At 38.3% G+C, this 27,239-nt stretch overlaps 1 protein-coding gene across 8 annotated transcripts in view; it reads right to left on the bottom strand.

The window, feature by feature from the left end:
- Positions 1-27,239, bottom strand: part of LOC145484694 (uncharacterized) — a 97,874-nt gene that overhangs the window by 46,202 nt on the left and 24,433 nt on the right. For 2 of the 8 annotated variants that reach the window (XM_081463296.1, XM_081463295.1), the window contains exons 7-22: positions 25,047-25,222; positions 24,184-24,501; positions 22,952-23,236; positions 22,157-22,304; positions 19,628-19,803; positions 18,765-19,082; positions 17,531-17,815; positions 16,770-16,917; positions 14,241-14,416; positions 13,378-13,695; positions 8,832-9,116; positions 8,051-8,198; positions 3,033-3,211; positions 2,417-2,734; positions 1,426-1,710; positions 250-400 (exon numbers count right to left, since the gene is read on the bottom strand). In XM_081463296.1, the coding sequence (XP_081319422.1) occupies positions 250-400; positions 1,426-1,710; positions 2,417-2,734; positions 3,033-3,211; positions 8,051-8,198; positions 8,832-9,116; positions 13,378-13,695; positions 14,241-14,416; positions 16,770-16,917; positions 17,531-17,815; positions 18,765-19,082; positions 19,628-19,803; positions 22,157-22,304; positions 22,952-23,236; positions 24,184-24,501; positions 25,047-25,222 (3,714 nt within the window). The remainder of the gene's footprint in view (positions 1-249; positions 401-1,425; positions 1,711-2,416; positions 2,735-3,032; positions 3,212-8,050; positions 8,199-8,831; positions 9,117-13,377; positions 13,696-14,240; positions 14,417-16,769; positions 16,918-17,530; positions 17,816-18,764; positions 19,083-19,627; positions 19,804-22,156; positions 22,305-22,951; positions 23,237-24,183; positions 24,502-25,046; positions 25,223-27,239) is intronic. The other 6 variants (XM_081463297.1, XM_081463299.1, XM_081463300.1 and 3 more) reach the window with 6 other exon arrangements.

The raw sequence follows: 27,239 nt of genomic DNA, 5'->3' as shown, positions 1-27,239 counted from the left end.
CAACATTCGTTGCCCCGCAAAAAATTGCAAAAAGTCTCGTTAAACCAGCAACGATATTGGTTTATTAACGAATTGTACGTTCAGAGTAAAGGCAAAATCCTATGCTTTATCACCAGATATAAAAAAAAAAAAAATGATCATATGAGTGAAAAAGACACCCTTTGAAAAAAGAGCTGCACTTCTTGTTTGAGTGGCAATACAGCGTGGAAGTAGGCTCATAAAAATAATGGAATAATTGAAAATTCTTACCAGCAATACTGCATCTGGAAACGTTGAACAACCAGAAGTATGCTTGAGTTCACTAACGGTGAATGGAGTTCCAAGTAACAATGTCCTGAATAGTATGAGCTGCTTGTTATATTGATTTCACCTGTAATACCACTGAAGTTCCCTGCACAAGCTTTAATTGAAAGTACAGAAATTAAAAGAACGTTTCTCACGTATTCCTTGCTGGTAAAACAATTTTTTAAAAAATTGTAGATCAATTTGCGTACACTTTGAGAAACGCACTAAGTCCTTGATACACACGTTTAATGCAAATTTAGTATTGTAAGTTGATATTATCTACCTTTTCACTAGCTGCTAAGAGAAAAAACGTCAAACCAAGCTACAGATAAAGGTCAAAGGAAAGTATTGCAGGTATTTTCACAACAGCTATGTTTGAAAATGAAATAAAATTATAATTTAGACAATTATTAAAGTAACGATTTAGTACACAATAGGTGACAGATGTTACTCTTAAATCACTAAAGAAAAGCTACTAAAGAATCAATCACAGTAAGTTTGCCATACACCATTGTTAATATATTAATCCAATGCAAAATTCATCTCTTACTTATTTTCATTTTTTCTTATATTATTGTTTCCATGGAAATATCGATTGCCACAAAAATATATTATACCAAACTTCAATCTATTTCCAATACGAGGCGTAATTTTTATATCGATCCGACCCAGGGACGACAGGTACAAAGCTCATCGTTAATGTTTGGAATGGTCCAGTAAAAACTGTATCCAGACACCTTAATTAAATCAAGCCTTTTGGGTGAGACTATAAATTAATACTACTTGAACATTTGAAGTAAGTGCTTGTTCTCACAGGATTGTTGTGCCTAATTGATTGATTAATTTCTTAAAAGATACTTCAGGTTACACAAAACCGCGGTGTTTTATCACAAATTTCGGCGAGAAATCCCACAAAATTGGCTAAGATCAAAGCGCGCCAAAAAATGCACCAAATTTCCCTATTTAACTAAACCTGTAGTGTGGTATTTCGCAATAGCTAAGTTAATAAACTTGTGACAATCAGTATAAACACATCAAGCTTCTAGTTTTTCATTGGATGAGAAAAACAAACCGTTTAAGTGCTTTAAGACTGCTTTTTAGGAAATCCTTCATTATTAAACACGACAGTTAGCTACCAACCCGTGCTCGCATATGTGGTACGCAAAGGACCCTCTCCAGAAGGTGTACGACCTGCAACTTTAATTTCATAAGTCGTGGCCTCCAAGAGACCTGTAATCCTCAATACTCGGGTACTTGCGTTCACTTTGACAGTGGTGAAGTTCTCGTAGGAACCATAACGTCTATAATACACGACGTAGCCAAGAAGAACTCCATGAGTATCTTCTTCAGGTATTGGAGACCAGTTAATCTCAAGAGAGTTGGGACCATGATCGTATCCATACACCCATGGAACATAACCGGGAACTAAACGACAAAGAAAACTTCCGTTTGATGCAATTGTGAAACACAAAGCTGTCTTATTAAAAAAAAGAAAAACAATAGTTTGTAATTAAGGGGGTGATGAGCGTTTCGCCACAAAATTCTCAATAGACACCATGGATTAATTAAGGTAAGTGGTCGAATAAGCAACACTTGTAGGTTGATTGATCGATACATGTGCTACCAGCCTATATTAGTTGGTGTTAAAATAATATTTTAAAGCGAAGCAACAGTGTAACCTATCTAACCTTTATTTTAACTTAAAACTTGCTAAGAGATCCTATTTTTTTTTTAATTATCTTCAGTATGCTAAGACCTAGTTCTTAGAAAAAAAATAAAGAATTTTAAAACCAGCTTAAAAGAAAACAAATGATTAAGTGGTTTTCAATTTCTCAGGAGGTTATTAACGTGGTTAGGACGTGGGCTTTCGAAGGTACCAAGGCGGGGAAAGCCTGCAACTCCGTTAAAAACCCAATAAAAAGCTTACAAGCTTTTCTCGTGTTCTTCCAACATCATGCGTGGGTTTCTTACGCCGGAAAAACTCATCGAAATAGTGGTCTATTGCTGAAATATTTTTCCCGATTGCCCTCTTTATCTTCAGATTTTCTCACTTCGTGCTCACCGCTTTTACAAGAAAACAGGATCTACTCGCAGTTTAAACATAAGTTACAATTCAAATACGTGTACATACCGCCCTCTTTCGTACGTATGTCAGTTTTCTCGCTGCTTTTCAGTGTTGTTACATTAGTTACTCGATCTTTGAGGAGAGCAACAACCTTGACTTCGTAATTGCTGTAGGGTTTCAGATTGCGCACCATGGTATTGGAAGATAAAGCATTTTCCACACTCAACAGAAGAATTTCACTGCTACCTCTGCGTATGCAAACAGCTACATAACCATATATGTCAGCGGAATTTAAGCTGCTGATATTCAAAGGCAACCAACTGACATTGACTGTTGTAGAACTGATATTGCCGACTGTAACATTCCAGTCATGTTGATATGAAGCTAGAAAATCAACAAATATAAAACACGTTTGTGTAAGGAGGTAATTTGACCACAACCTTTTAGTTCAAAACACAGGTTATAAGCTTCAGCTGATATATGCACAGTTCAAACAGTTAGGGCTTAATTTAACTTGTGAATTAACCGGACTTTTCCAGTTTGCACTTATGACGCCTCTCGTGGAAATTATATTGATCCTGAATTGCTTCTGGAACAGGCTCATTTCCTTACAAATGATGGTGTTAGCTATCAACCGACATGTCTTACCACTATTATATTATTAGCCTAACGGTTAACTTACCATCTATACCTGTGTTGTTCCTCACAAAATACAAAGCCTTCAATGTTGTGTGATAATAATAATGATGGTACACGTTAAATCTGACTCGGGCATAGCCTCCCAGAATAAGAATTGCAAATGGTTCCTTTTGACCACAAATGTTCCTACTTTGGCCATTACGAGTGCTAACTGAACCAGACCTAAATACAGCAGGGAGACACAAGAAAAAAAATCCTCTGAAATTGACGAATAAATTCGATAAATTCCTACAGCCTTGTCGAATAGGCCTCGTTCGATATATCAATATTCTAACATCGATCCGACGCTTTCGGGTCAAAATCTCTGATTGCAAATTTTTAAGTTTTCTTTGTCTTTCAATTCCTAACAGAGACTTGGATACAAAAAACAAACCACCAAACATAGAAGTTTGTCTTGAAAGCCTCGTAGCCATGTTAGAACATTGCGAACGTATGGTCCTGTAACCAGGTGGTTGATTCATGATTGAAAAACGTTACGCTGGTTTCAAAAATGTAAAAATGTTAGTAAAAATTTTTTGTAAAAGTCCCAACGTTTCGGCTAAAATTTCAGTCTTCATCAGGGGAAAGTGACAAGGAATTTGTTAAAAAAGCACGTTCTTATACTATGGAAATCGACAAATGGGAGCTAATTATGTTCTGTCCCTTAGGGCTAAATTTAAAAATTCGTGCGGCAAATGCATGCCATCACCACGGTTCAGCGGATTCCTACAAGTGTTAATTTCCCATGCTTCTAAAATACGTCTGTTGCGCCAATTTGTGTTTGTACGTAAAATCTTTGAAGATTCCCAGGAGATGGTGTGGCCAGAGTGTAAACAATGTTCCGCTAAAGCTGAGTTGTGCGAGTGTTTGTTTAGAACCGCTTTTTGATGTTCTTTTAGCCGGGTGGAAAATTTTCGTTTCGTTTCCCCGATGTAGCTTTTGTCACAACCTTGACAGGGTATTGAATAAATTGCGCCACGAGTCTGATCTTTCGGGACTGGGTCTTTTGGTTTGGGAAAATTACAATATCAAAGTTGCTTTAAAACCACACCATACCATCGGCAATTTATCTCCCAAACCAAAAGACCCAGTCCCGTAAGATCAGGCTCGTGGCGCAACTTATTCAATTCCCTGTCAAGGTTGTGACAAAAGCTACATCGGGGAAACGAAACGAAACGAAAATTTTCCACCCGGCTAAAAGAACATCAAAAAGCGGTTCTAAACAAACACTCGCACAACTCAGCTTTAGCGGAACATTGTTTACACTCGGGCCACACCATCTCCTGGGAATCTTCAAAGATTTTACGTACAAGCACAAATTGGCGCAACAGACGTATTTTAGAAGCATGGGAAATTAACACTTGTAGGAATCCGCTGAACCGTGGTGATGGCATGCATTTGCCGCACGAATTTTTAAATTTAGCCCTAAGGGACAGAATATAATTAGCTCCCATTTGCCGATTTCCATAGTATAAGAACGTGCTTTTTTAACAAATTCCTTGTCACTTTCCCCTGATGAAGGCTGAAATTTTAGCCGAAACGTTGGGACTTTTACAAAAAATTTTTACTACAATTTTTACATTTTTTAAACCAGAGTAACGTTTTTCAATCATGAATTGCGAACGTAGCCTATTTTGACAGGATTTATGACACATTACGTCTTTACAGTGAGGACACTCGAACCATGAACACCTTTTCCCGCTTTTTTGGTATCTTCCAATCACGAGGTCGGAGTCAGAAGTCAGAGTAAACATTGAGCTATCATGGCTGACAAAAGCGAAGTGTACGTCTGGCTGAAATCGTTATCTTCCAGGAATGAAGTTAGAGAGACTGTCCGTACAGTTCGAAAGCAGGAGTTTTAGCTCACGAAGATCACTGGTATACGTCAAATCAGAGGATTTGGACTCGTTCCTTTTGTCTCGCGATAAGTTTTTACTGGGGAAAAGACTTGTTTTGGAGGCTGAACTGAAGTAGCATAAAAACAGAGAGTGGCTGTCAGTTCAACTTAACCACCTTGAGCCAAAGCGACTGAATATGACTCCAAGTACAACCAGTGCGCCCCAGCAACGGTCACCTGAAACTGCAGCCAGCGTAAGTTTTGAAATGAGCGCGACCACTTTAAACCAAGGCCCTCAAACGATTCAAAGTCAATTGGACTGAAGAGCTGCAGAACTGTTAGAAAATCCAAAGCTACTAGAAGTGCAAGTTAAAAGCGCTAAGAGCCATCTACAGGGGAAACAAAAAACGCCCTGGAAGTTTTCCCAAATGTTCATAAGAGGCGCTGAAAAGTGTGTGCTATTTGCCATGCGTCTGGCCACAACAGAACAAATTGTAAGAAAATTCCTTGTAACGATGTCAGCAATTGTAATCTAAAGGACAAGCATCCCGAACTGTTGGCCGATATTCGCATTTTACAGTGTGAACTAAAAGAACATAAACAAAAGTTTGAGACAGCTAAAAGTGACCACGAAGTATTTGCCGCTTCCCGCCAACGAGCTAAATCAAGTTTCTTTGCTATCATTCGTGCACGTCTTAGAAAACAAAAGCCCGCTAAGTACGCAGATCGTTCTTCCTTGGATAGAGACTTGATGATTCTACAGCGAGCGCTGAAAAATAAAGTTCACTGAAGGAAACTTGCGACTGGAGATTGCCAAATGTTATCGAAGGGTATAAACATGGAATTGTTGACCCTCTCCGAGTGCAATGCACTGAAACGAACGATCACATGCAGACGGTTGATCACACTGTATCTAAGTTGTACTTTTCTCCTTTTATGCAGCAGTACATTGATATGTTTATGTCGTGTTTTTAGTTTTGTTGCGTGTGTTTAGTTTCAGTCCGACTTCAAATGACATAATTACAAGTGCAGATGTTCTTGCGCTGATTTTATGTGTTTACAAATGATTGTTTAAGTTTCACCCTTGTGCTAAAGTAACAATTTCACAGTAGGACAGTTTCACAGTATCTATCCAACAAAGAATAGAGGGGGTAAGGTTCTAAAGAAACTGTGGGGCTGCGTCGGTGGAGAGTATAACAAGATAATTTGGTTTTATCAACTGGGTTGATAATGTGAATTGGCCACCGTAAAGAAATTCGAAAGCTGACGTTTCGAGCGTTAGCTCTTCGTCGGATCCTCCGAAACGTCAGCTTTCGAATCTCTTTACGGTGGCCAATTCACATTATCAACCCAGTTGATAAAACCAAATTATCCAGCAAAGAGTTTTGATTTCAATATTAACTTCTTGTCAATAAAGACGATTTACAGTTTTTAGCAGCAAGAGCGTGTTTATTTTGTTCTCGCGGCTGAGATAAAAATAGCAGTGAACATAAATAGAACAGCAACTGTCAATCAGACGTAGCCGCAGTTTCTGAGTATGAAATGGATTTTTTTGGAGTTATTTTCGATACAGCTTCGCATATCGCTATTTCAGTTTCATTCGCAGTCAAAGATGTGTTTTGTTTGAAGTAGCACTTTATTTGGTGAAAATAGAATTCTCAAATATTCAAGTGGGGTGCGTAAACGGGCTGGAAAACGAGGTCAACGCCATGTTCTTGAGGAATATGTCGTAATACGGCCTCCGCGAATTGTCCGTGGTGAGATCCGCAATTGTCCATAATGACAACGTCGCCTTTCTCGACAATTGTTGAACCATCTAACCTATTTACTGAAAGAGTTTCATTGAAGAAATTCAGCAGCTCCATACCATTAGAAGGGTCTCTCAAAATATCAAAGTAATCTACTCCGTCTGATGTAATGAAGTAAGTTCAGCGTATAGTTAGCGTTTGAGGCATAGCGCTGGATTCGCCGATGTAGGAATTGCCAAAGACCCGATATCCTGACGTAACAATAACCGTGTCACTACATTCGTCAAAAACTGAAGTTTCGTGTAGTCACGTTGTCCAATTTGGTCAAGAAAATAATCGGTGTATTCTGTATTTGCTTGAGATAACGATTCTTTGGGTACTTTGGAAAACCTTTTTCCTTTGCAATTCTGCAGTCTTCCCGGATGCAATTTTTTATTGCAGGCTGTGATGGTAAATGACCAAGGGGAGAAATTCCACCTAATAACAAACGCTGTTGAAGCTCACTTGTATACATACTTGGTGGACATAATTTCTCTGACTCCAAATATTCAACATCTGCCGACGTTGTAATTCGAACCGGTGTTTTCCGTGGTCAAGCTACAGACAAATTGCTCTCTTCATAGAATTGAATGACTTTATTTACATATCCGATAGTAACCGACACATTTTGTGCAATTTGTCTTGCGAAAACCCTTGATAGTGTAGCTCAAGCACTCTTCCCCGATACACTCGTGGAAGAAATTTACCATTGTCGGCTATCCCTTGCAATCTATTGACAGCGAATTTACATTCACCTTCGCCGAACAAGGATAAAAAAAAGGTAAGCACCGTCAAAACTTGACAAATCACTTGAAGTTAGGGATAAAAATTGTTCTTAACAGCATAGTTAGTAGTCAAGTAGGCATTTTACGTTCGAAAATGTAGTCGAGACGCAGCCATGAAACAACGCCTACATTTTATTTTCCCGCCACCGCTGTGATTGGACAGCGCCTAAAAAACGCGAATCCTTTTGTCTAAATAAAGAGCTCTCATTGGATGATGAAAAGAAACGCACCAAAAAGTCTACGTGGTCATGGTTCGAGTGTCCTCACCGTAATTTTCAACCATAAATAATAAACGACGGCAGATAATTCTGTGAAAGTGTGGCAAAGACAGTCCGCAGGTAACGAGGCGAAAAACAAATTTACAACATTCGCTGCCCCGCAAAAAATTGCAAAAATCTCGCTAAACCAGCAACCACATTGGTTTATTAACGAATTGCACGTCTAGAGTAAAAGCAAAATCCTAAGGTATATGACCAGATGTAAAAAAAAAGACATTATCATAGGTCGGGAGTGAAAAGACAGCCTTAGGAAAAAGAGCTGCTCTTCTTGTTTGAGTGACACTACAGCGTGGAAGTGGGTTCATAAAAATAATGGAATAATTGAAAATTCTTACCAGCAATACTGCATTTGGAAACGTTGAACAACCAGAAGTATGCTTGAGTCCACTAACGGTGAATGAATTTCCAAGAAACAATTTCCTGAATAGTATCTGCTTGTTATATTGATTTCACCTGTAGTACCACTGAAGGTCCCTACACAAGCTTTAATTGAATGTACAGAAATTAAAAGAACGCTCCTCACGTCGTCCTTGCTGGTAAAGCAATTTTTTTTTAATTTGTCGATCGACTCGTGCGTTTAATTCAAATTTAGTATTGTAAGTTGATATCATCTACCTTTTCACTAGCTGCTAAGAGAGAAAACGTTGCCAATCCTGGTACAAAGTTCATCGCTAATGCTTGGAATGGTCCAGTAAAAACAGTATCTAGACACCTTAATTAAATCAAGCCTTTTGGGTGAGACTACAAATTAATACGACATTGAACATTTGAAGTGTTTGTTCGCACAGGATTGTTGTGCCTCAGTAATTGCTTGAATAATTTCTTAAAAGACACTTCAGGTTACACAAAACTGTGGTCTATTACCACGAATTTCGCCGAGAAATCCTACAAAATTTGCTAAGATCATAGCGCGCCAAAAAATGCACCAAATTTGCATATTTAACTAAACCTGTAGTGTGGTACTGTGCAATAGCTAAGCTAATAAACTTGTGACAATCAGTATCAACAAATCAAGCTTCTAGTGTTTCATTGGATAAAAAAAACAAACCGTTTAAGTGCTGCAAGACTGCTTTTTAGGAAATCCTTCATTATCAAACACAGCAGTTAGCTACCAACCTGTGCTCTCATATGTGGTACGCAAAGGACCCTCTCCAACAGATGTACGACCTGCAACTTTGATCTCATATCTCGTGGCCTTTATGAGACCTGTAATCCTCAATACTCGGGTTCTTGCGTTCACTTTGACAGTAGTGAAGTTCTCGTAGGAACCATACGGTCTGAAATACACCACGTAGCCAAGAAGAACTCCATGAGTATCTTCTTCAGGTATAGGGGACCAGTTAATCTCGAGAGAGTTGGAACCACGATTGTGCCCAGACACCCTTGGAACATAACCAGGAACTAAACGACAAAGAAAAAGTTCGTTTGATGCAATTGTGAAACGCAAAGCTCTCTTATTGAAAAAAGAAAAACAGTAGTTTGTAATCATGATTACGGAGGCGGCGAGCGTTTAGTCACAAAAATCTCTATAGACACCATGGAATAGTTTAGGAAAGTGGTAAAGAAACAACACATGTAGGTTGTGATTGATCAATACATGTACTAGCAGCCTATATCAGTTGGTGCTAAAATAATATTCTAAAGCGAAGCAACAGTGTAACCTATGTAACCTTAATTTTAAATTAAAATGTGCTTATTACTTAGCGACGACCTACGGAATCCCATTCTTGAGTATGTTAAGACTCGTTTCTGAGCATATTTTAAAAACAATTTCATAACCATCTTTAAAAAATATGGAGTTTAGGTGTTTTTAAACTCTCTTTAAGAGACGCCCTCTGTAAATTTCAACTATAGCCATTTGGACCAGAATCCTCCACTTAATTGAGGATTATCATCAAGAACTCGTTTAAGCTCAGTTCTGTTTTGATCTGTTGTGCACCCGCCATTATTCCACAGATTGCATTACATTTGACAAATGTACATTCCAACGGGTAGGGGCAGGGTGGGTAGGAAGTGAAAATGTAACCGACATTAAAGCCATTTAACGCATTTCTGTGGCTAAACTAGTAACTGGCTTTCCCAGAATGATTTGAACATGAACTTCTGCTTGGAAATTTGAGGCATTTTCTAGGTTATTTTTGCAGGGTAGGTGGGAAGGGGGGGGGGGTCGTGTATTGTATAAAAAAAAAGAAGAAAAGAAGACGATATACAGTATCAGGTTAAAAGATTGTGATCTGTATATAATCTCTTGATCAGCTTTATCAGTTCATCAGTGAGGCCAGTGAGGTGAGTCAGTTCATCAGTGAGGCCATCAGTGAGTTAGGGGATTTCAGGATACTGGATATTTGGGTAAGAAATTAATAGGATGCAAGAAATTTAGGGGAGAAATTAATGGGGTAGAGCATGTTTAGATCAGATAAAGCAGGACACTTGTGTCTTTCGCTGCCGGAAGTGCTATCAAATTTTGCGAAAGGCAACAGACTGACGAATAGTGCGCAGGAGGTAATGATAAGCGGCGTTTTATTGAAACTCCTTATATTATGTTAGCCGTTTCACTTTTGCATCAGAAAAGAAAATGCTCAGAAAATTACTGAAGGGCAGTTAACGACGGTGCCTTCTTTTTTGTGGGCACGCGGTCTGTGCATCACGTAAGGTATGGTTTAAACGTCAGGCGCGCGCTTGGGTTGGAATTGACGTAATTAACTACCCTACCAAGCGTGCGACTCAAAAAAAAAATCCTATTGTGGCCGAAACAAATTTCGCACTAAACTTACGGGCCTCTACTAAAACCGGGATTACCAGAAAAGCAGCATATCGCTAATCACTACCCCCAGTTTTCTTTGTGGATTCTAATAACCCTGGCTAAGATCTGCTTTTTCCACGTTTTCTTAATCTGGCGGAAACACGTTTGCATTTTGTAGGCACCATTCGTTATGAGCCTGAGACACCCCACAGCCGTTGACGTCGTTCAGTTCTGTGATGGAGCACAGCTGCATGTCTGCTCATGACTAGTTTTAAACCCTATGCAGGGCGCTGTAAAATACCCGCATCTATCAAGCGAAGCACTTATGTTGACGTTTAGCTTTTTAAAGACACTATAGATGCGTTTAAGGCACACAAGTTGAATGAGTCATAAGCAATTGGATGAGTTAACTGACACTTGACAAAAATATCTGCAGCTTGATTCTCAGGGGCTGTTGTGTCTTCTTGGAGGACCTTCTCCTGTCTGTTTCTGAGCTTTGAAGCCATTCCCGAGAAGAAGGATTAAACGTGGCGAGGAGTCAGGAACTCATCACAGGTGAACCGACTAATTCCGGCCTTATCTTTTGAGCGCCTCATCTTTTGTGCTACAGTAATTGCTTCGACTTTTATGGCCGTCTCCTGACCCGAGAAAAACTTTTCCGGCTTCAAGGTAGTTTTTTGTTTTTCATTGAAACGAGTGGCCTTTTTCGTCACTTTCAGGGCCCAGCCTTTAGGCTTAATTTCTTCAGCATGGACTGGAAGGGTAGAATTTGTCAGGACAGGGTGAACACCGCGATTGTCGCTATATCATATTTGGCCTTGTCAAATAGGGTTTCCCTTTCAGGAACAAGTCAACATGAACCGTACTGCAAATTGTTCTTCACTAATTTTCTGAGAATTTCCTTATCTGAGGCAAAAGTGGAACCGCTTAGAAAAAGGAGTTTCAATAAAACGCCGCTTATCATTACCTCGTGAGCACTACTTGTCAGTCTGTTGCCTTTCGCAGCATTTGATGGCATTTCGGGCAGCGAAAGACACAAGTAGCTTCAAGTGTAATGCTGAACCAAAAAAAAAAGTAAGAGGCTTTTTATTGGAATTCTATCCGTATTCTATTTGTAATAAATGAAAATTCTCGTCAAAAGCTAATGGCTGTCAATGAGATTAGGATAGTTTTTACCCAAATATTCAGTATCCTGAAAACCCTTAGTAGGGCCTCACTGATGAATCTGATCAAGAGATTATACACAGATCATAATCTTTTAACCTGATACTGTCTATCGTTTTCTTTTTTTCTTTTTCCTTTTAATACAATACACGACTTCCCCCCCCCCCTACCCCCTTCCCACCAACCCTGCAAAAATAACCTAGAAAATGCCTCAAATTTCCAAGCAGAAGCTCATGTTCAAATCATTCTGGGAAAGCCAGTTACTAGTTTAACCACAGAAGTGCGTAAAATGGCTTTGATGTCGGTTACATTTTCACTTCCTACCCACCCTACCCCTACCCGTTGGAATGTACATTTGTCAAATGTAACGCAATCTGTGGAATAATGGCGGGTGCACAACAGATCAAAACAGAACTGAGCTTAAACGAGTTCTTGATGAGAATCCTCGATTAAGAGGAGGATTTTAAAAGCTGCTAACAGGCTTCTGGGTCAGTTAGGATCTCAGCAAATTGTTAAACTTCTTGTAAACGGCGGCTTACGAGACGAAAGACAAATAATATTGATAGATGTTATGAAGCGGGCTTCGGAGAATTGAAATCTGCTTAACCGTGGCGATGTCTGAGAGTGATTTCGTACACTAATCACCGAAAATGTGGCTGAAACATACTGAAAATATAACATGAGGCATCGTGGAACATCCAGTAGTCGACATGTCGCGAGGTAAGTGGAATATATTATTATTTTCTTTCTGCATCGTTATTTTCACCTTATTATACTAATTAGAACGGCGGTCTTTGTTGACAAAAGAACAGCTTAAACTTCTTCTTCTAACATTTTACAGTTTTAACTGCCCCAAAATTTTCTTGCATGTTTTTACAAGTGAAACATTGCTCTTTAAGTGGAGGGTAGTTTTGGGATCTCAGGTGCTGTACTTTTAGCGATATTTTCCTTTAAATTTCGCCTTTTTCATGGCGCTTCATGAGTAGTCCGAAAGGGAAGAAATTTAAAATTCTGTAAAAAAATCACATGATGATCAAATTGCCAAAACAGCCTCTCGATGTAACAAGAAACATTTGCTTGTCTCGAATAAAGGGTTTTTACCCGGATTTATATCGTTTTCTTTGTATAGGAAATTGTTAAAATGTGCAAAACCAAGATGGTGGCCCCAGCGCTAAAATACGAATCGAATTGCACTGAAAGTTATATTTTTGTGAATCACTTATCTAGAACATTCATCTGAGAAAGTTTGAGGATTTGATTTTTTCTGGTCCAAATGGCTATAGTTGAAATTTTCAGAGGGCGCCTCTTAAACTTCAACAGTGTAATTACCTATCTAACCTTGATTGTAACTTAAAACGTGCTCATAACTCAACAACGAGCTAAGTTATGCTATTTTTTAAATTATCTTCAGTATGCTCAGACCCAGATTTCAGAAAAAAAATTTGAAGAAGTTTAGAACCAGCCTTGAAAACAGAAAAGTTTAAGTGGTTTTAAATTTCTCAAGAGGTTATTAATATGGCTAGGACGTGGGCTTCCCAGGCAATTTACTTTCAAAGGTGCGCAGGCAGGAGAAGTCTGCAACCCCGCTAGAAACAAAACTAACGGCTCGTGATTTACAAGTTTTACTCGCGTTCTCCCAACATCCCGCGTGGGATTTTTTTTTTTTTTTTTCAGTTTGTGTTCACCGCTTTTACAAGAAAACAGGATCTACTCGCAGTTTAAACATAATAAGTTATAAATACAAAAATTACATACCGCCCTCTTTCGTACGTATGTCAGTTTTCTCGCTGCTTTTCAGTGTTGCTACATTAGTTACTCGATCATTGAGGAGAGCAACAACCTTGACTTCGTAATTGCTGTAGGGTTTCAGATTGCGCACCACGGTATTTGAAGATAAAGGATTTTCTACACTCAACGGAAGAATGTCACTGCTACCACTGCGCATGCAAACAGTTACATAACCATATATGTCAGTGGAATTTAAGCTGCTGGTGTTCAAAGGCAACCAACTGACATTGACTGTTGTAGAACTGATGCTGCCGACTGTGACATTCCAGTCACGTTGATATGAAGCTAGAAAATCAACAAATATGAAACACGTTGTTAGTATAAAGAACTACTTTGACCACAACGTTTTAGTTCAAAACACCACAACCTTCAGCTGATACACACACAGTTGCATATAAATTTCAGCAAATTGCCAATCGATTACTTTGTGAAGATTTTCTTCTAACAGCTATCATAAGACAAGAAAACCTACTCCTCCTCTTGTTGTAGAACTAGTTCACCTTTTTCCCCTTCATTCTCTGAAATACCTGCCTTAGTATCTTTTCTTGCTTGTCTTTTTTTCTTAAATCAGCCCCCTTTTTTGCACGTGTGATATTCTGTCGCATCTAAGTAATAGGCAATTAATGGCTGGAGACAGAAACCTCAGGCATTCCGATGGCTTATATTACTTTCATTTCAAATAGTCTCTTCTGATCGGTCCAAAACCACATAAATTTTAACGTAGCAAAATGTATTTTCTGCATTTTGTTTTCCGTTAAAAAGAGCAAATGAGACAGAAAACATTCAGTTTTAATACTTCTGGTATATTGTTAGTCAAACGGTTAACTTACCATCTAAGCCTGTGTAGCTCATCACAAAATACAAAGCCTTCAATGTCGTATGATAATTATAATAGTACAAGTAAAGTCCGACATGGGCATAGCCTCCCGGAATGAGAATTGCAAATGGTTCCTTTTTACCGCAAAGGTTGATGCTTTGGCCCTTGCGAGTTGTAACATAACCATTCCTAAATACAGCAGGGAGAAACACACAAAAAACGCTCTGAAATTGATGAATAAATTCAACTCAGCTTACAGCCTTGTAGTATTTTGACATGATATATTACTATTACACATAACGTCTTTAATTTTCAACGATAAATAATCAATTCTGGCAGAAATTTTCGTATAGGATAGGTGCAGACAGCCCACAGGTAACGAGGCGAAAACCAAATAAAATATTTGGTCGTCTGCAAAACATTTACGAAAATTTTGCTAAACCAGCAATCACAATGATTTATTAACGAATTAAAAGAAGCCATAGCTGTTTATCTAGAGTAAACAAAACCCTTAGGAATATTACCAGATTATGTTCATAAGTATGGAGTGTGATATACACCGTATGAAAAAAAAATGCTCTTCCTCTTCGACTAACTCTACAAGCAGCCCAGACGTACTGTTTGTGGAGTAAATTTATAAAAAAAAAACCGCGCGACTCATGACAATGACTTACCATTTGGAGGAAAGCAAACAATCGATAATATAGTTCATGGCGGAGCTAATAGGTCAAGCTAATTTGGTGATAAATTAGTGGTTCTCGGGCAGTTGCGATAGGTTTTGGAAGCCAGCGACCAATATACAGGAAATCACGGAATACATGGTTCAGCTGATCGCAATTTGGAATAGATCCGTTGATTATTCGGGAATTTATTGAGCTTCGCGTCGAGTTGGCCTTATAGCCAGCCTTAAATTCTTTTATAATGGAAAATAAGGTAGCAAAAAGGGAACAAATTCCGTTTACATCCACTTCCAGTGTTACATGCATAGGCGACATATTTCGACCAACTTTCGACATGTCATCTTTCCACATGCTATTTAACCGGCTGAAAGACCGTTTAACGGTTAAACTGGCAATTTTTCCGGTTATTAGCGGAAAAAATAGCAAACAAATGTTACTTACTGACCTCAAATGGCTGAAAAAGATTGTGAAATTTGCATGTTTCCCGATTTACGGGATAATTAAAATGACATTGCGTGTACTCGATAGGCTCTCAGTAGTGACTTTCGGTAGAATTGGCTAGGCCGCTCCTGCGTTTAGTAAAACAGTCGATTTAGCTCTCACAGAATCACTTCATGATACTCCTTACCTTAGTTTGATGTCAAATAAATCTATCTTTCACGACTAAAAGTCGAGTTCGACCGTGAAGAAGTCCGTTGTGTTTACATTTTTGACGTATGCCTGGTTACATGGCATGTCGAAAGATGGCGTGTAAAGAAATGCTGTACGGCTTTCTCTCAGGCCTTCACGGTCAACTGATTTCGGTGAAGTATCCGAAGTAGCCTAGACAATAACAGAATACGCATGCGTTTAGATCAGTTACTCATTTTGGCTAAGCTCCAGGGATTTTAATTCCTGGTCTTCCGTAAATGTATATGTACAGAGGAAACCGTAAGGGCTCATTTACTCGATCCACCCTGCTATCCGGACAACTTCAATCACTTTCACCATATAACTCAGTCGGAGAAAATGCTGTTTACTGTAACTTGTTAGACTGGGAAACTGAATCTTTTAGCAAGTTTGCCGCATTTTAGTACAAAAGAGCAACTTCCTTAGAACATACGGTGGGAACTATTATTATGCTTGCACCTGTAACACAAACGTTTTTATTTGACATGCACCTCAACTGGAAGCATAAGCGACATATTCTATCAAGTTTCGAATACTAACTGGTTGTGACCAATAAATTATGTTCAACTACGGAATGGTTTGATAGTATCGACTCTTTTGAACCGAAAGCTCGCAGAATATTTCGCTCGTATACGAATTTGACTTTAGAAATCGGTTGAAATATCTGTGTGTTTCACGGAGTTTAGTTCCGTAGTAATGCTTGTCTGATTACTTTTTCACACCTCCTTCCCGTGGCCTGTCCGCTATTTTTAGACCTTAGAAGCCTGCGTCTACGTTTTGGTCTCCCTTGCCTTTGCTGGGCAAAATCTTTATTTTAAAAGTAAGACAATATCCTTTAATAAAATAGTCCTTTAATAAAATTTTGTTATGAGGTGGCTATGGGCCTTTGCTCATAGCTATACATTATTTCAATTTACATCAACAATTAAAGGGGCTATGAGCCTTTGGCTCATAGCCATATTTTAACAATTCAACACGTTTCTTGTTGATTGTTTATCCTCTGGCCCAGTAAACAGAGCGCGGGAAATACAGCACTCAGCATTATCATTTGTTTCAGAAGATTTGAAGACATAAATGTTATGGTTCGGTTGTTTATAAATTCATTCCACATACAGTAGGTCTGGGCTGCCTCTGGTAACACAACCACATGGAAGTAAGTTCATAACAATAATGGAATGATCCAAAGTTCTTACCAGCAATACTGCATTTGGAAACGTTGAACAACGAGAAGTACGCTTGAGTTCACTAAAGGTGAATGGATTTCCCAGTTACAATATCCTGAATAGTTTGAGGTTATTAAATTGATTTCACTTGTTGTACCATTGAAGGTCTGTCCACAAGCTGTAAAATCGAATATATACAAAAATTGCAAAACGTTTGCCTGGTCGTCCTTGCTGGTAAAACAGATTTAGTCAACTAGCTCTTCCATATCACATCTGCTTCGCCAATTGTCCCTTTTTTTTTTCAATCTATTTCCAATAACTGGCGTAATTTTTATATTGATCCGATTTCACCGGTAAAAAGCTCATCAAAAGTGCTCGGAATGGTCTAGTAAAAACTGTAGCCAGACACCTTAATTAAATCAAGCCTTTTGGGTGAGACTACAAATTAATACGACATTGAACATTTTAAGTAAGCGTTTGTTCTCACAGGATTGTTGTGCCTAATTGATTGAATAATGATTTGAAAGAGGGCGAGAGAAGACACTTCAGGTTACACAAAACTGCGGTGTTTTAAATCCCACAAGACTAGCCAAGATCATAGCCCGAAAAAAAGCACCAAATTTGCCTATGTAAGTCAACCTGTAGTGTGGTACTGTGCAATAGCTAAGCTACTAAACTTGTGACAATAAGTATCAACACATCAAGCTTGTAGTTTCTCATTGTTTCTCAAGTGCTTCAAGACTGCTATTTAGGAAATCGTTCATTAATAAACACAACAGTTAGCTACCAACCTGTGCTCTCATATGTGGTACGTAAAGGACCCTCTCCAACAGATGTACGACCTGCAACTTTGATTTCATATCTCGTGGCCTCCATGAGACCTGTAATCCTCAATACTCGGGTACTTGCGTTCACTTTGACAGGGGTGAAGTTCTCGTAGGAAAGATAACGTCTGAAATACACCACGTAGCCAAGAAGAACTCCATGAGTATCTTCTTCAGGTATAGGGGACCAGTTAATCTCGAGAAAGTTGGAACCATTATTGTATCCATACACCCATGGAACATAACCAGGAACTAAACGACAAAGAAACATTTCTTTTGATGCAATTGTGAAACGCAAAGCTCTCTTATTGAAAAAAGAAAAACAGTAGTTTGTAATCATGATTACGGAGGCGGCGAGCGTTTAGTCACAAAAATCTCTATAGACACCATGGAATAGTTTAGGGAAGTGGTAAAGAAACAACACATGTAGGTTGTGATTGATCAATACATATACTAGCAGCCTATATCAGTTGGTGCTAAAATAATATTCTAAAGCGAAGCAACAGTGTAACCTATGTAACCTTAGTTTTAAATTAAAACGTGCTTATTACTTAGCGACGACCTACGGAATCCCATTCTTGAGTATTTTAACACCCATTTCTGAGCATATTAAACAATTTCATAATCATCTTAAAAAAATCTAGAGTTTAGGTGGTTTTAAACTCTCTTTAAACTTCAACATTGTAACATATCTAACTTTGATTGTAACTTAAAACGGGATTATAACTCAACAACGAGCTAAGATATGCTATTTTTTTAAATTTTCTTCAGTATACTCAGACCCAGATTTCAGAAAATAAATTTAAAGAAGTTTAGAACCAGCTTTGAAAAAAGAAAAGTTTAAGTGGTTTTAAATTAAAGTGGTTAGGACGTGGAATTCCCGGGCAATTTACTTTCAAAGGTTCCAAGGCAGGAGAAGTCTGCAACCCACCTAGAAACACGATTAACGGCTCATGATTTACAAGTTTTACTCGCGTTCTCCCAACATCCCGCGTGGGTTTATTACGCCGGTAAACCCATAGAAAGAGTGGTCTATTACTTATGTTTTTCCCAACTGCCCTATTTTTATCGCGTTTGTTTTTTTTTTTTTTTTTTTTTTTTTTTTTCTTTTCAGTTTGTGCTCACCGCTTTTACAAGGAACAGGAACTACTCGCAAATTTAAACATAATAACTAATAAACATAAATACCAAAATTACACACCGCTCTCTTTCGTACGTATGTCAGTTTCCTTGCTGCTTTTCAGTGTTGCTACATTAGTTACTCGATCATTGAGGAGAGCAACAACCTTGACTTCGTAATTGCTGTAGGGTTTCAGATTGCGCACCACGGTATTTGATGATAAAGGATTTTCTACACTCAACGGAAAAATGTCACTGCTACCACTGCGCATGCAAACAGTTACATAACCATATATGTCAGTGGAATTTAAGCTGCTGGTGTTCAAAGGCAACCAACTGACATTGACTGTTGTAGAACTGATGCTGCCGACTGTGACATTCCAGTCATGTTGATATGAAGCTAGAAAATCAACAAATATGAAACAAGTTAGTATAAAGAAGTAATTTGACCACAACTTTTTAGTTCAAAACACCACAACCTTCAGCTGATATACACACAGTTGCATATAAATTTCAACAAATTGCCAATTGATTGTTTTGTGAAGATTTTCTTGTCACAGCTAGCATAAGACTACAGACCTATACTGCTCCTCTTGTTGTAGAACAACTAATTCACCTTTTTCCACTTCATTGTCTGAAATACCTGCCTTAGTATCTTTTCTTGCTTGTCTTTTTTTCTTAAATCAGCCCCCTTTTTGCACCTGTGATATTCTGTCGCATCTAAGTAACAGGCAGTTAATGGCTGGAAACAGAAACCTCAGGCATTTCGAAGGCTTATATTACTTCCATTCTAAATAGTCTCTTCTGATCGGTCCAAAACCACATAAATTTTAATGTAGCAAAATGTATTTTCTGCATTTTGCTTTGCGTTAAAAGGAGCAAATGAGACAGAAAACATTCAGTTTTAATATTTCTGGTATATTGTTAGTCAAACGGTTAACTTACCATCTAAGCCTGTGTAGCTCATCACAAAATACAAAGCCTTCAATGTCGTATGATAATTATAATAGTACAAGTAAAGTCCGACATGGGCATAGCCTCCCGGAATGAGAATTGCAAATGGTTCCTTTTTACCGCAAAGGTTGATGCTTTGGCCCTTGCGAGTTGTAACATAACCATTCCTAAATACAGCAGGGAGAAACACACAAAAAACGCTCTGAAATTGATGAATAAATTCAACTCAGCTTACAGCCTTGTAGTATTTTGACATGATATATTACTATTACACATAACGTCTTTAATTTTCAACGATAAATAATCAATTCTGGCAGAAATTTTCGTATAGGATAGGTGCAGACAGCCCACAGGTAACGAGGCGAAAACCAAATAAAATATTTGGTCGTCTGCAAAACATTTACGAAAATTTTGCTAAACCAGCAATCACAATGATTTATTAACGAATTAAAAGAAGCCATAGCTGTTTATCTAGAGTAAACAAAACCCTTAGGAATATTACCAGATTATGTTCATAAGTATGGAGTGTGATATACACCGTATGAAAAAAAAATGCTCTTCCTCTTCGACTAACTCTACAAGCAGCCCAGACGTACTGTTTGTGGAGTAAATTTATAAAAAAAAAACCGCGCGACTCATGACAATGACTTACCATTTGGAGGAAAGCAAACAATCGATAATATAGTTCATGGCGGAGCTAATAGGTCAAGCTAATTTGGTGATAAATTAGTGGTTCTCGGGCAGTTGCGATAGGTTTTGGAAGCCAGCGACCAATATACAGGAAATCACGGAATACATGGTTCAGCTGATCGCAATTTGGAATAGATCCGTTGATTATTCGGGAATTTATTGAGCTTCGCGTCGAGTTGGCCTTATAGCCAGCCTTAAATTCTTTTATAATGGAAAATAAGGTAGCAAAAAGGGAACAAATTCCGTTTACATCCACTTCCAGTGTTACATGCATAGGCGACATATTTCGACCAACTTTCGACATGTCATCTTTCCACATGCTATTTAACCGGCTGAAAGACCGTTTAACGGTTAAACTGGCAATTTTTCCGGTTATTAGCGGAAAAAATAGCAAACAAATGTTACTTACTGACCTCAAATGGCTGAAAAAGATTGTGAAATTTGCATGTTTCCCGATTTACGGGATAATTAAAATGACATTGCGTGTACTCGATAGGCTCTCAGTAGTGACTTTCGGTAGAATTGGCTAGGCCGCTCCTGCGTTTAGTAAAACAGTCGATTTAGCTCTCACAGAATCACTTCATGATACTCCTTACCTTAGTTTGATGTCAAATAAATCTATCTTTCACGACTAAAAGTCGAGTTCGACCGTGAAGAAGTCCGTTGTGTTTACATTTTTGACGTATGCCTGGTTACATGGCATGTCGAAAGATGGCGTGTAAAGAAATGCTGTACGGCTTTCTCTCAGGCCTTCACGGTCAACTGATTTCGGTGAAGTATCCGAAGTAGCCTAGACAATAACAGAATACGCATGCGTTTAGATCAGTTACTCATTTTGGCTAAGCTCCAGGGATTTTAATTCCTGGTCTTCCGTAAATGTATATGTACAGAGGAAACCGTAAGGGCTCATTTACTCGATCCACCCTGCTATCCGGACAACTTCAATCACTTTCACCATATAACTCAGTCGGAGAAAATGCTGTTTACTGTAACTTGTTAGACTGGGAAACTGAATCTTTTAGCAAGTTTGCCGCATTTTAGTACAAAAGAGCAACTTCCTTAGAACATACGGTGGGAACTATTATTATGCTTGCACCTGTAACACAAACGTTTTTATTTGACATGCACCTCAACTGGAAGCATAAGCGACATATTCTATCAAGTTTCGAATACTAACTGGTTGTGACCAATAAATTATGTTCAACTACGGAATGGTTTGATAGTATCGACTCTTTTGAACCGAAAGCTCGCAGAATATTTCGCTCGTATACGAATTTGACTTTAGAAATCGGTTGAAATATCTGTGTGTTTCACGGAGTTTAGTTCCGTAGTAATGCTTGTCTGATTACTTTTTCACACCTCCTTCCCGTGGCCTGTCCGCTATTTTTAGACCTTAGAAGCCTGCGTCTACGTTTTGGTCTCCCTTGCCTTTGCTGGGCAAAATCTTTATTTTAAAAGTAAGACAATATCCTTTAATAAAATAGTCCTTTAATAAAATTTTGTTATGAGGTGGCTATGGGCCTTTGCTCATAGCTATACATTATTTCAATTTACATCAACAATTAAAGGGGCTATGAGCCTTTGGCTCATAGCCATATTTTAACAATTCAACACGTTTCTTGTTGATTGTTTATCCTCTGGCCCAGTAAACAGAGCGCGGGAAATACAGCACTCAGCATTATCATTTGTTTCAGAAGATTTGAAGACATAAATGTTATGGTTCGGTTGTTTATAAATTCATTCCACATACAGTAGGTCTGGGCTGCCTCTGGTAACACAACCACATGGAAGTAAGTTCATAACAATAATGGAATGATCCAAAGTTCTTACCAGCAATACTGCATTTGGAAACGTTGAACAACGAGAAGTACGCTTGAGTTCACTAAAGGTGAATGGATTTCCCAGTTACAATATCCCGCATAGTATGAGGTTGTTACATTGATTTCATTTCTTGTACCGTTGAAGATCTCTCCACAAGCTGTAGAATTGAATATATACAAAAATTGCAAAACGTTTGCCTGGTCGTCCTTGCTGGTAAAACAGATTTAGTCAACTAGCTCTTCCATATCACATCTGCCTCGCCAATTGTCCCTTTTTTTCAATCCTATTTCCAATAACTGGCGTAATTTTTATATTGATCCGATTTCACCGGTAAAAAGCTCATCAAAAGTGCTCGGAATGGTCTAGTAAAAACTGTTGCCAGAAACCTTTATTAAATCAAGCCTTTTGGGTGAGACTACAAATTAATACGACATTGAACATTTTAGGTAAGTGTTTGTTCTCACAGGATTGTTGTGCCAAATTGATTGAGTAATGTCTTGAAAGATGGCCAGAGAAGACACTTCAGGTTACACAAAACTGCGGTGTTTTAAATCCCACAATATTGGCCAAGATCATGGCCCGAAAAAAAAGCACCAAATTTGCCTATGTAAGTCAACCTGTAGTGTAATACTGTGCAATAGCTAAGCAAATAAACTTGTGACAATCAGTATCAACACATCAGGCTTGTAGTTTTTCATTGGATAAAAAACAAACAAACAAACAAACAAACAAACCGTTCAAGTGCTTCAAGACTGCTATATTTAGGAGATCGTTCATTAATAAACACAACAGTTAGCTACCAACCTGTGCTCTCATATGTGGTACGTAAAGGACCCTCTCCAACAGATGTACGACCTGCAACTTTGATTTCATATCTCGTGGCCTCCATGAGACCTGTAATCCTCAATACTTGGGTACTTGCGTTCACTTTGACAGGGGTGAAGTTCTCGTAGGAACGATAACGTCTGAAATACACCACGTAGCCAAGAAGAACTCCATGAGTATCTTCTTCAGGTATAGGGGACCAGGTAATCTCGAGAGAGTTGGAACCATTATTATATCCATACACCCATGGAACATAACCAGGAACTAAACGACAAAGAAACATTTCTTTTGATGCAATTGTTAAACGCAAAGCTTTCTTATTGAAAAAAGAAAAACAGTAGTTTGTAATCATGATTACGGAGGCGGCGAGCGTTTAGTCACAAAAATCTCTATAGACACCATGGAATAGTTAAGGGAAGTGGTAAAGAAGCAACACATGTAGGTTGTGATTGATCAATACATGCACTAGCAGCCTATATCAGTTGGTGCTAAAATAATATTCTAAAGCGAAGCAACAGTGTAACCTATGTAACCTTAGTTTTAAATTAAAACGTGCTTGTTACTTAGCGACGACCTACGGAATCCCATTCTTGAGTATGTTAAGACCCATTTCTGAGCATATTAAACAATTTCACAATCATCTTAAAAAATCTAGAGTTTAGGTGGTTTTAAACTCTCTTTAAACTTCAACAGTGTAACCTATCTAACCTTGATTGTAACTTAAAACGTGCTTATAACTCAAAAACGAGCTAAGATATGCTATTTTTTTAAATTTTCTTCGGTATACTCAGACCCAGATTTCAGAAAACAAAATTAAAGAAGTTTAGAACCAGCTTTGAAAAAAGAAAAGTTTAAGTGGTTTTAAATTAAAGTAGTTAGGACGTGGAATTCCCGGGCAGTTTACTTTCAAAGGTTCCAAGGCAGGAGAAGTCTGCAACCCACCTAGAAACACAATTAACGGTTCATGATTTACAAGTTTTACTCGCGTTCTCCCAACATCCCGCGTGGGTTTATTACGCCGGTAAACCCATAGAAAGAGTGGTCTATTACTTAAATGTTTTTCCCAACTGCCCTATTTTTATCGCGTTTTTTTTTTTTTTTTTTTTTTTTTTTTTCTTTTCAGTTTGTGCTCACCGCTTTTACAAGGAAACAGGAACTACTCGCAAATTTAAACATAATAACTAATAAACATAAATACCAAAATTACACACCGCTCTCTTTCGTACGTATGTCAGTTTTCTCGCTGCTTTTCAGTGTTGCTACATTAGTTACTCGATCATTGAGGAGAGCAACAACCTTGACTTCGTAATTGCTGTAGGGTTTCAGATTGCGCACCACGGTATTTGATGATAAAGGATTTTCTACACTCAACGGAAAAATGTCACTGCTACCACTGCGTATGCAAACAGTTACATAACCATATATGTCAGTGGAATTTAAGCTGCTGGTGTTCAAAGGCAACCAACTGACATTGACTGTTGTAGAACTGATGCTGCCGACTGTGACATTCCAGTCATGTTGATATGAAGCTAGAAAATCAACAAATATGAAACAAGTTAGTATAAAGAAGTAATTTGACCACAACTTTTTAGTTCAAAACACCACAACCTTCAGCTGATATACACACAGTTGCATATAAATTTCAACAAATTGCCAATCGATTGTTTTGTGAAGATTTTCTTGTCACAGCTAGCATAAGACTACAGACCTATACTGCTCCTCTTGTTGTAGAACAACTAATTCACCTTTTTCCACTTCATTGTCTGAAATACCTGCCTTAGTATCTTTTCTTGCTTGTCTTTTTTTCTTAAATCAGCCCCCTTTTTGCACCTGTGATATTCTGTCGCATCTAAGTAACAGGCAGTTAATGGCTGGAAACAGAAACCTCAGGCATTTCGAAGGCTTATATTACTTCCATTCTAAATAGTCTCTTCTGATCGGTCCAAAACCACATAAATTTTAACGTAGCAAAATGTATTTTCTACATTTTGCTTTGCGTTAAAAGGAGCAAATGAGACAGAAAACATTCAGTTTTAATACTTCTGGTATATTGTTAGTCAAACGGTTAACTTACCATCTAAGCCTGTGTAGCTCATCACAAAATACAAAGCCTTCAATGTCGTATGATAATTATAATAGTACAAGTAAAGTCCGACATGGGCATAGCCTCCCGGAATGAGAATTGCAAATGGTTCCTTTTTACCGCAAAGGTTGATGCTTTGGCCCTTGCGAGTTGTAACATAACCATTCCTAAATACAGCAGGGAGAAACACACAAAAAACGCTCTGAAATTGATGAATAAATTCAACTCAGCTTACAGCCTTGTAGTATTTTGACATGATATATTACTATTATACATAACGTCTTTAATTTTCAACGATAAATAATCAGTTATGGCAGAATTTTCCTTTAAGATAGGTGCAGACAGCCCACAGGTAACGAGGCGAAAACCAAATAAAATATTTGGTCGTCTGCAAAACATTTACGAAAATTTTGCTAAACCAGCAATCACAATGATTTATTAACGAATTAAAAGAAGCCACAGCTGTTTATCTAGAGTAAACAAAACCCTTAGGAATATTACCAGATTATGTTCATAAGTATGGAGTGTGATATACACCGTATGAAAAAGAAATGCTCTTCCTCTTCGACTAACTCTACAAGCAGCCCAGACATACTGTTTGTGGAGTAAATTTATAAAAAAAAACCCCGCGACTCATGACAATGACTTACCATTTGGAGGAAAGCAAACCATCGATAATATAGTTCATGGCGGAGCTAATAGGTCAAGCTAATTTGGTGATAAATTAGTGGTTCTCGGGCAGTTGCGATAGGTTTTGGAAGCCAGCGACCAATATACAGGAAATCACGGAATACATGGTTCAGCTGATCGCAATTTGGAATAGATCCGTTGATTATTCGGGAATTTATTGAGCTTCGCGTCGAGTTGGCCTTATAGCCAGCCTTAAATTCTTTTATAATGGAAAATAAGGTAGCAAAAAGGGAACAAATTCCGTTTACATCCACTTCCAGTGTTACGTGCATAGGCGACATCTTTCGAGAAACTTTCGACATGCTATTTAACCGGCTGAAAGACCGTTTAACGGGTAAACTGGCAATTTTTCCGGTTATTAGCGGAAGAAATAACAAACAAATGTTAGTTACTGACCTCAAATGGCTGAAGAAGATTGAGGACTTTGCATGTTTCCAGATTTACGGGATAATTAAAACGACATTGCGTGTTATCGATAGGCTCTCAATAGTGACTTCCGGTAGAATTAACTAGGCCGCTCCTGCATTTAGTAAAGCAGTCGATTCAGCTCTCACAGAATCACTTCATGATACTCCTTACCTTAGTTTGATGTCAAATAAATCTATATTTCATGACTAAAAGTCGAGTTCGACCGTAAAGAAGTCCGTTGTGTTTACATTTTTGATGTAGGCCAGGTTACATAGCATGTCGAAAGATGGCGTGTAAAAAATGGTGTACGGCTTTCTTCCAGGCCTCCAAGGTCACCTGATTTCGGTGAAGTTCTAGAAACGAACGGCCCGAAGTAACCTAGATAATAACATAGTACGCATGCGTTTAGATCAGTTATTGATTTTCGCTAAGTTTCAGGGATTTTTAGTAAATGTATATGTACAAAAGGAAACGGAAGGGGCTTATTACTCAATCCACTTTGCTATCCGGACAACTTCAATCATTCTCACCAAATAACTCAGTCGGCGAAAATGCTGATTACTGTAACTTGTTGGAATGGGAAACTGAATCTTTTAGCAAGTTTCCCGCATTTTAGTACAAAAGAGCAACTTTCTTGTATGTATGTTCTTACAACATACGGTTGGAACTATTATTATGCTTGCACCTGTAACACAAACGTTTTTATTTGACGTACACCTCAACTGGAAGCCTAAGCGACAAATTTTATCAAGTTTCCAATACTAACTGGTTATGACCAATAAATTATGTTCAACTACGGAATGGTTTGATAGTATCGACTCCTTTGAATCAAAAACTGGAAGAATATTTCGCTCCTATACGAATTTGACTTTAGAAATCGGTTGAAATATCTGTGTGTTTCACAGAGTTTACTTCCGTAGTAACGCTTGTGCGATTGCTCTTTCCTACCTCCTCCCCGTGGCCTGGCCGCTTCTTTTTGGCCTTAGAAGCCTGCGTCTGCGTTTTGGTCTCCCTGACCTTTGCTGGGCAAGATCTTTGTTTGTGAAGTAAGACAATATAAGTCCTTTAATAAAATTTTGTAATGAG

This window comes from Orbicella franksi, chromosome 4 (assembly GCF_964199315.1).
Source record: "Orbicella franksi chromosome 4, jaOrbFran1.1, whole genome shotgun sequence".
Taxonomy (NCBI): domain Eukaryota; kingdom Metazoa; phylum Cnidaria; class Anthozoa; order Scleractinia; family Merulinidae; genus Orbicella; species Orbicella franksi.
Note: the sequence above shows the minus strand (reverse complement) of the source record. Positions and strands in the feature narration are given on the sequence as shown.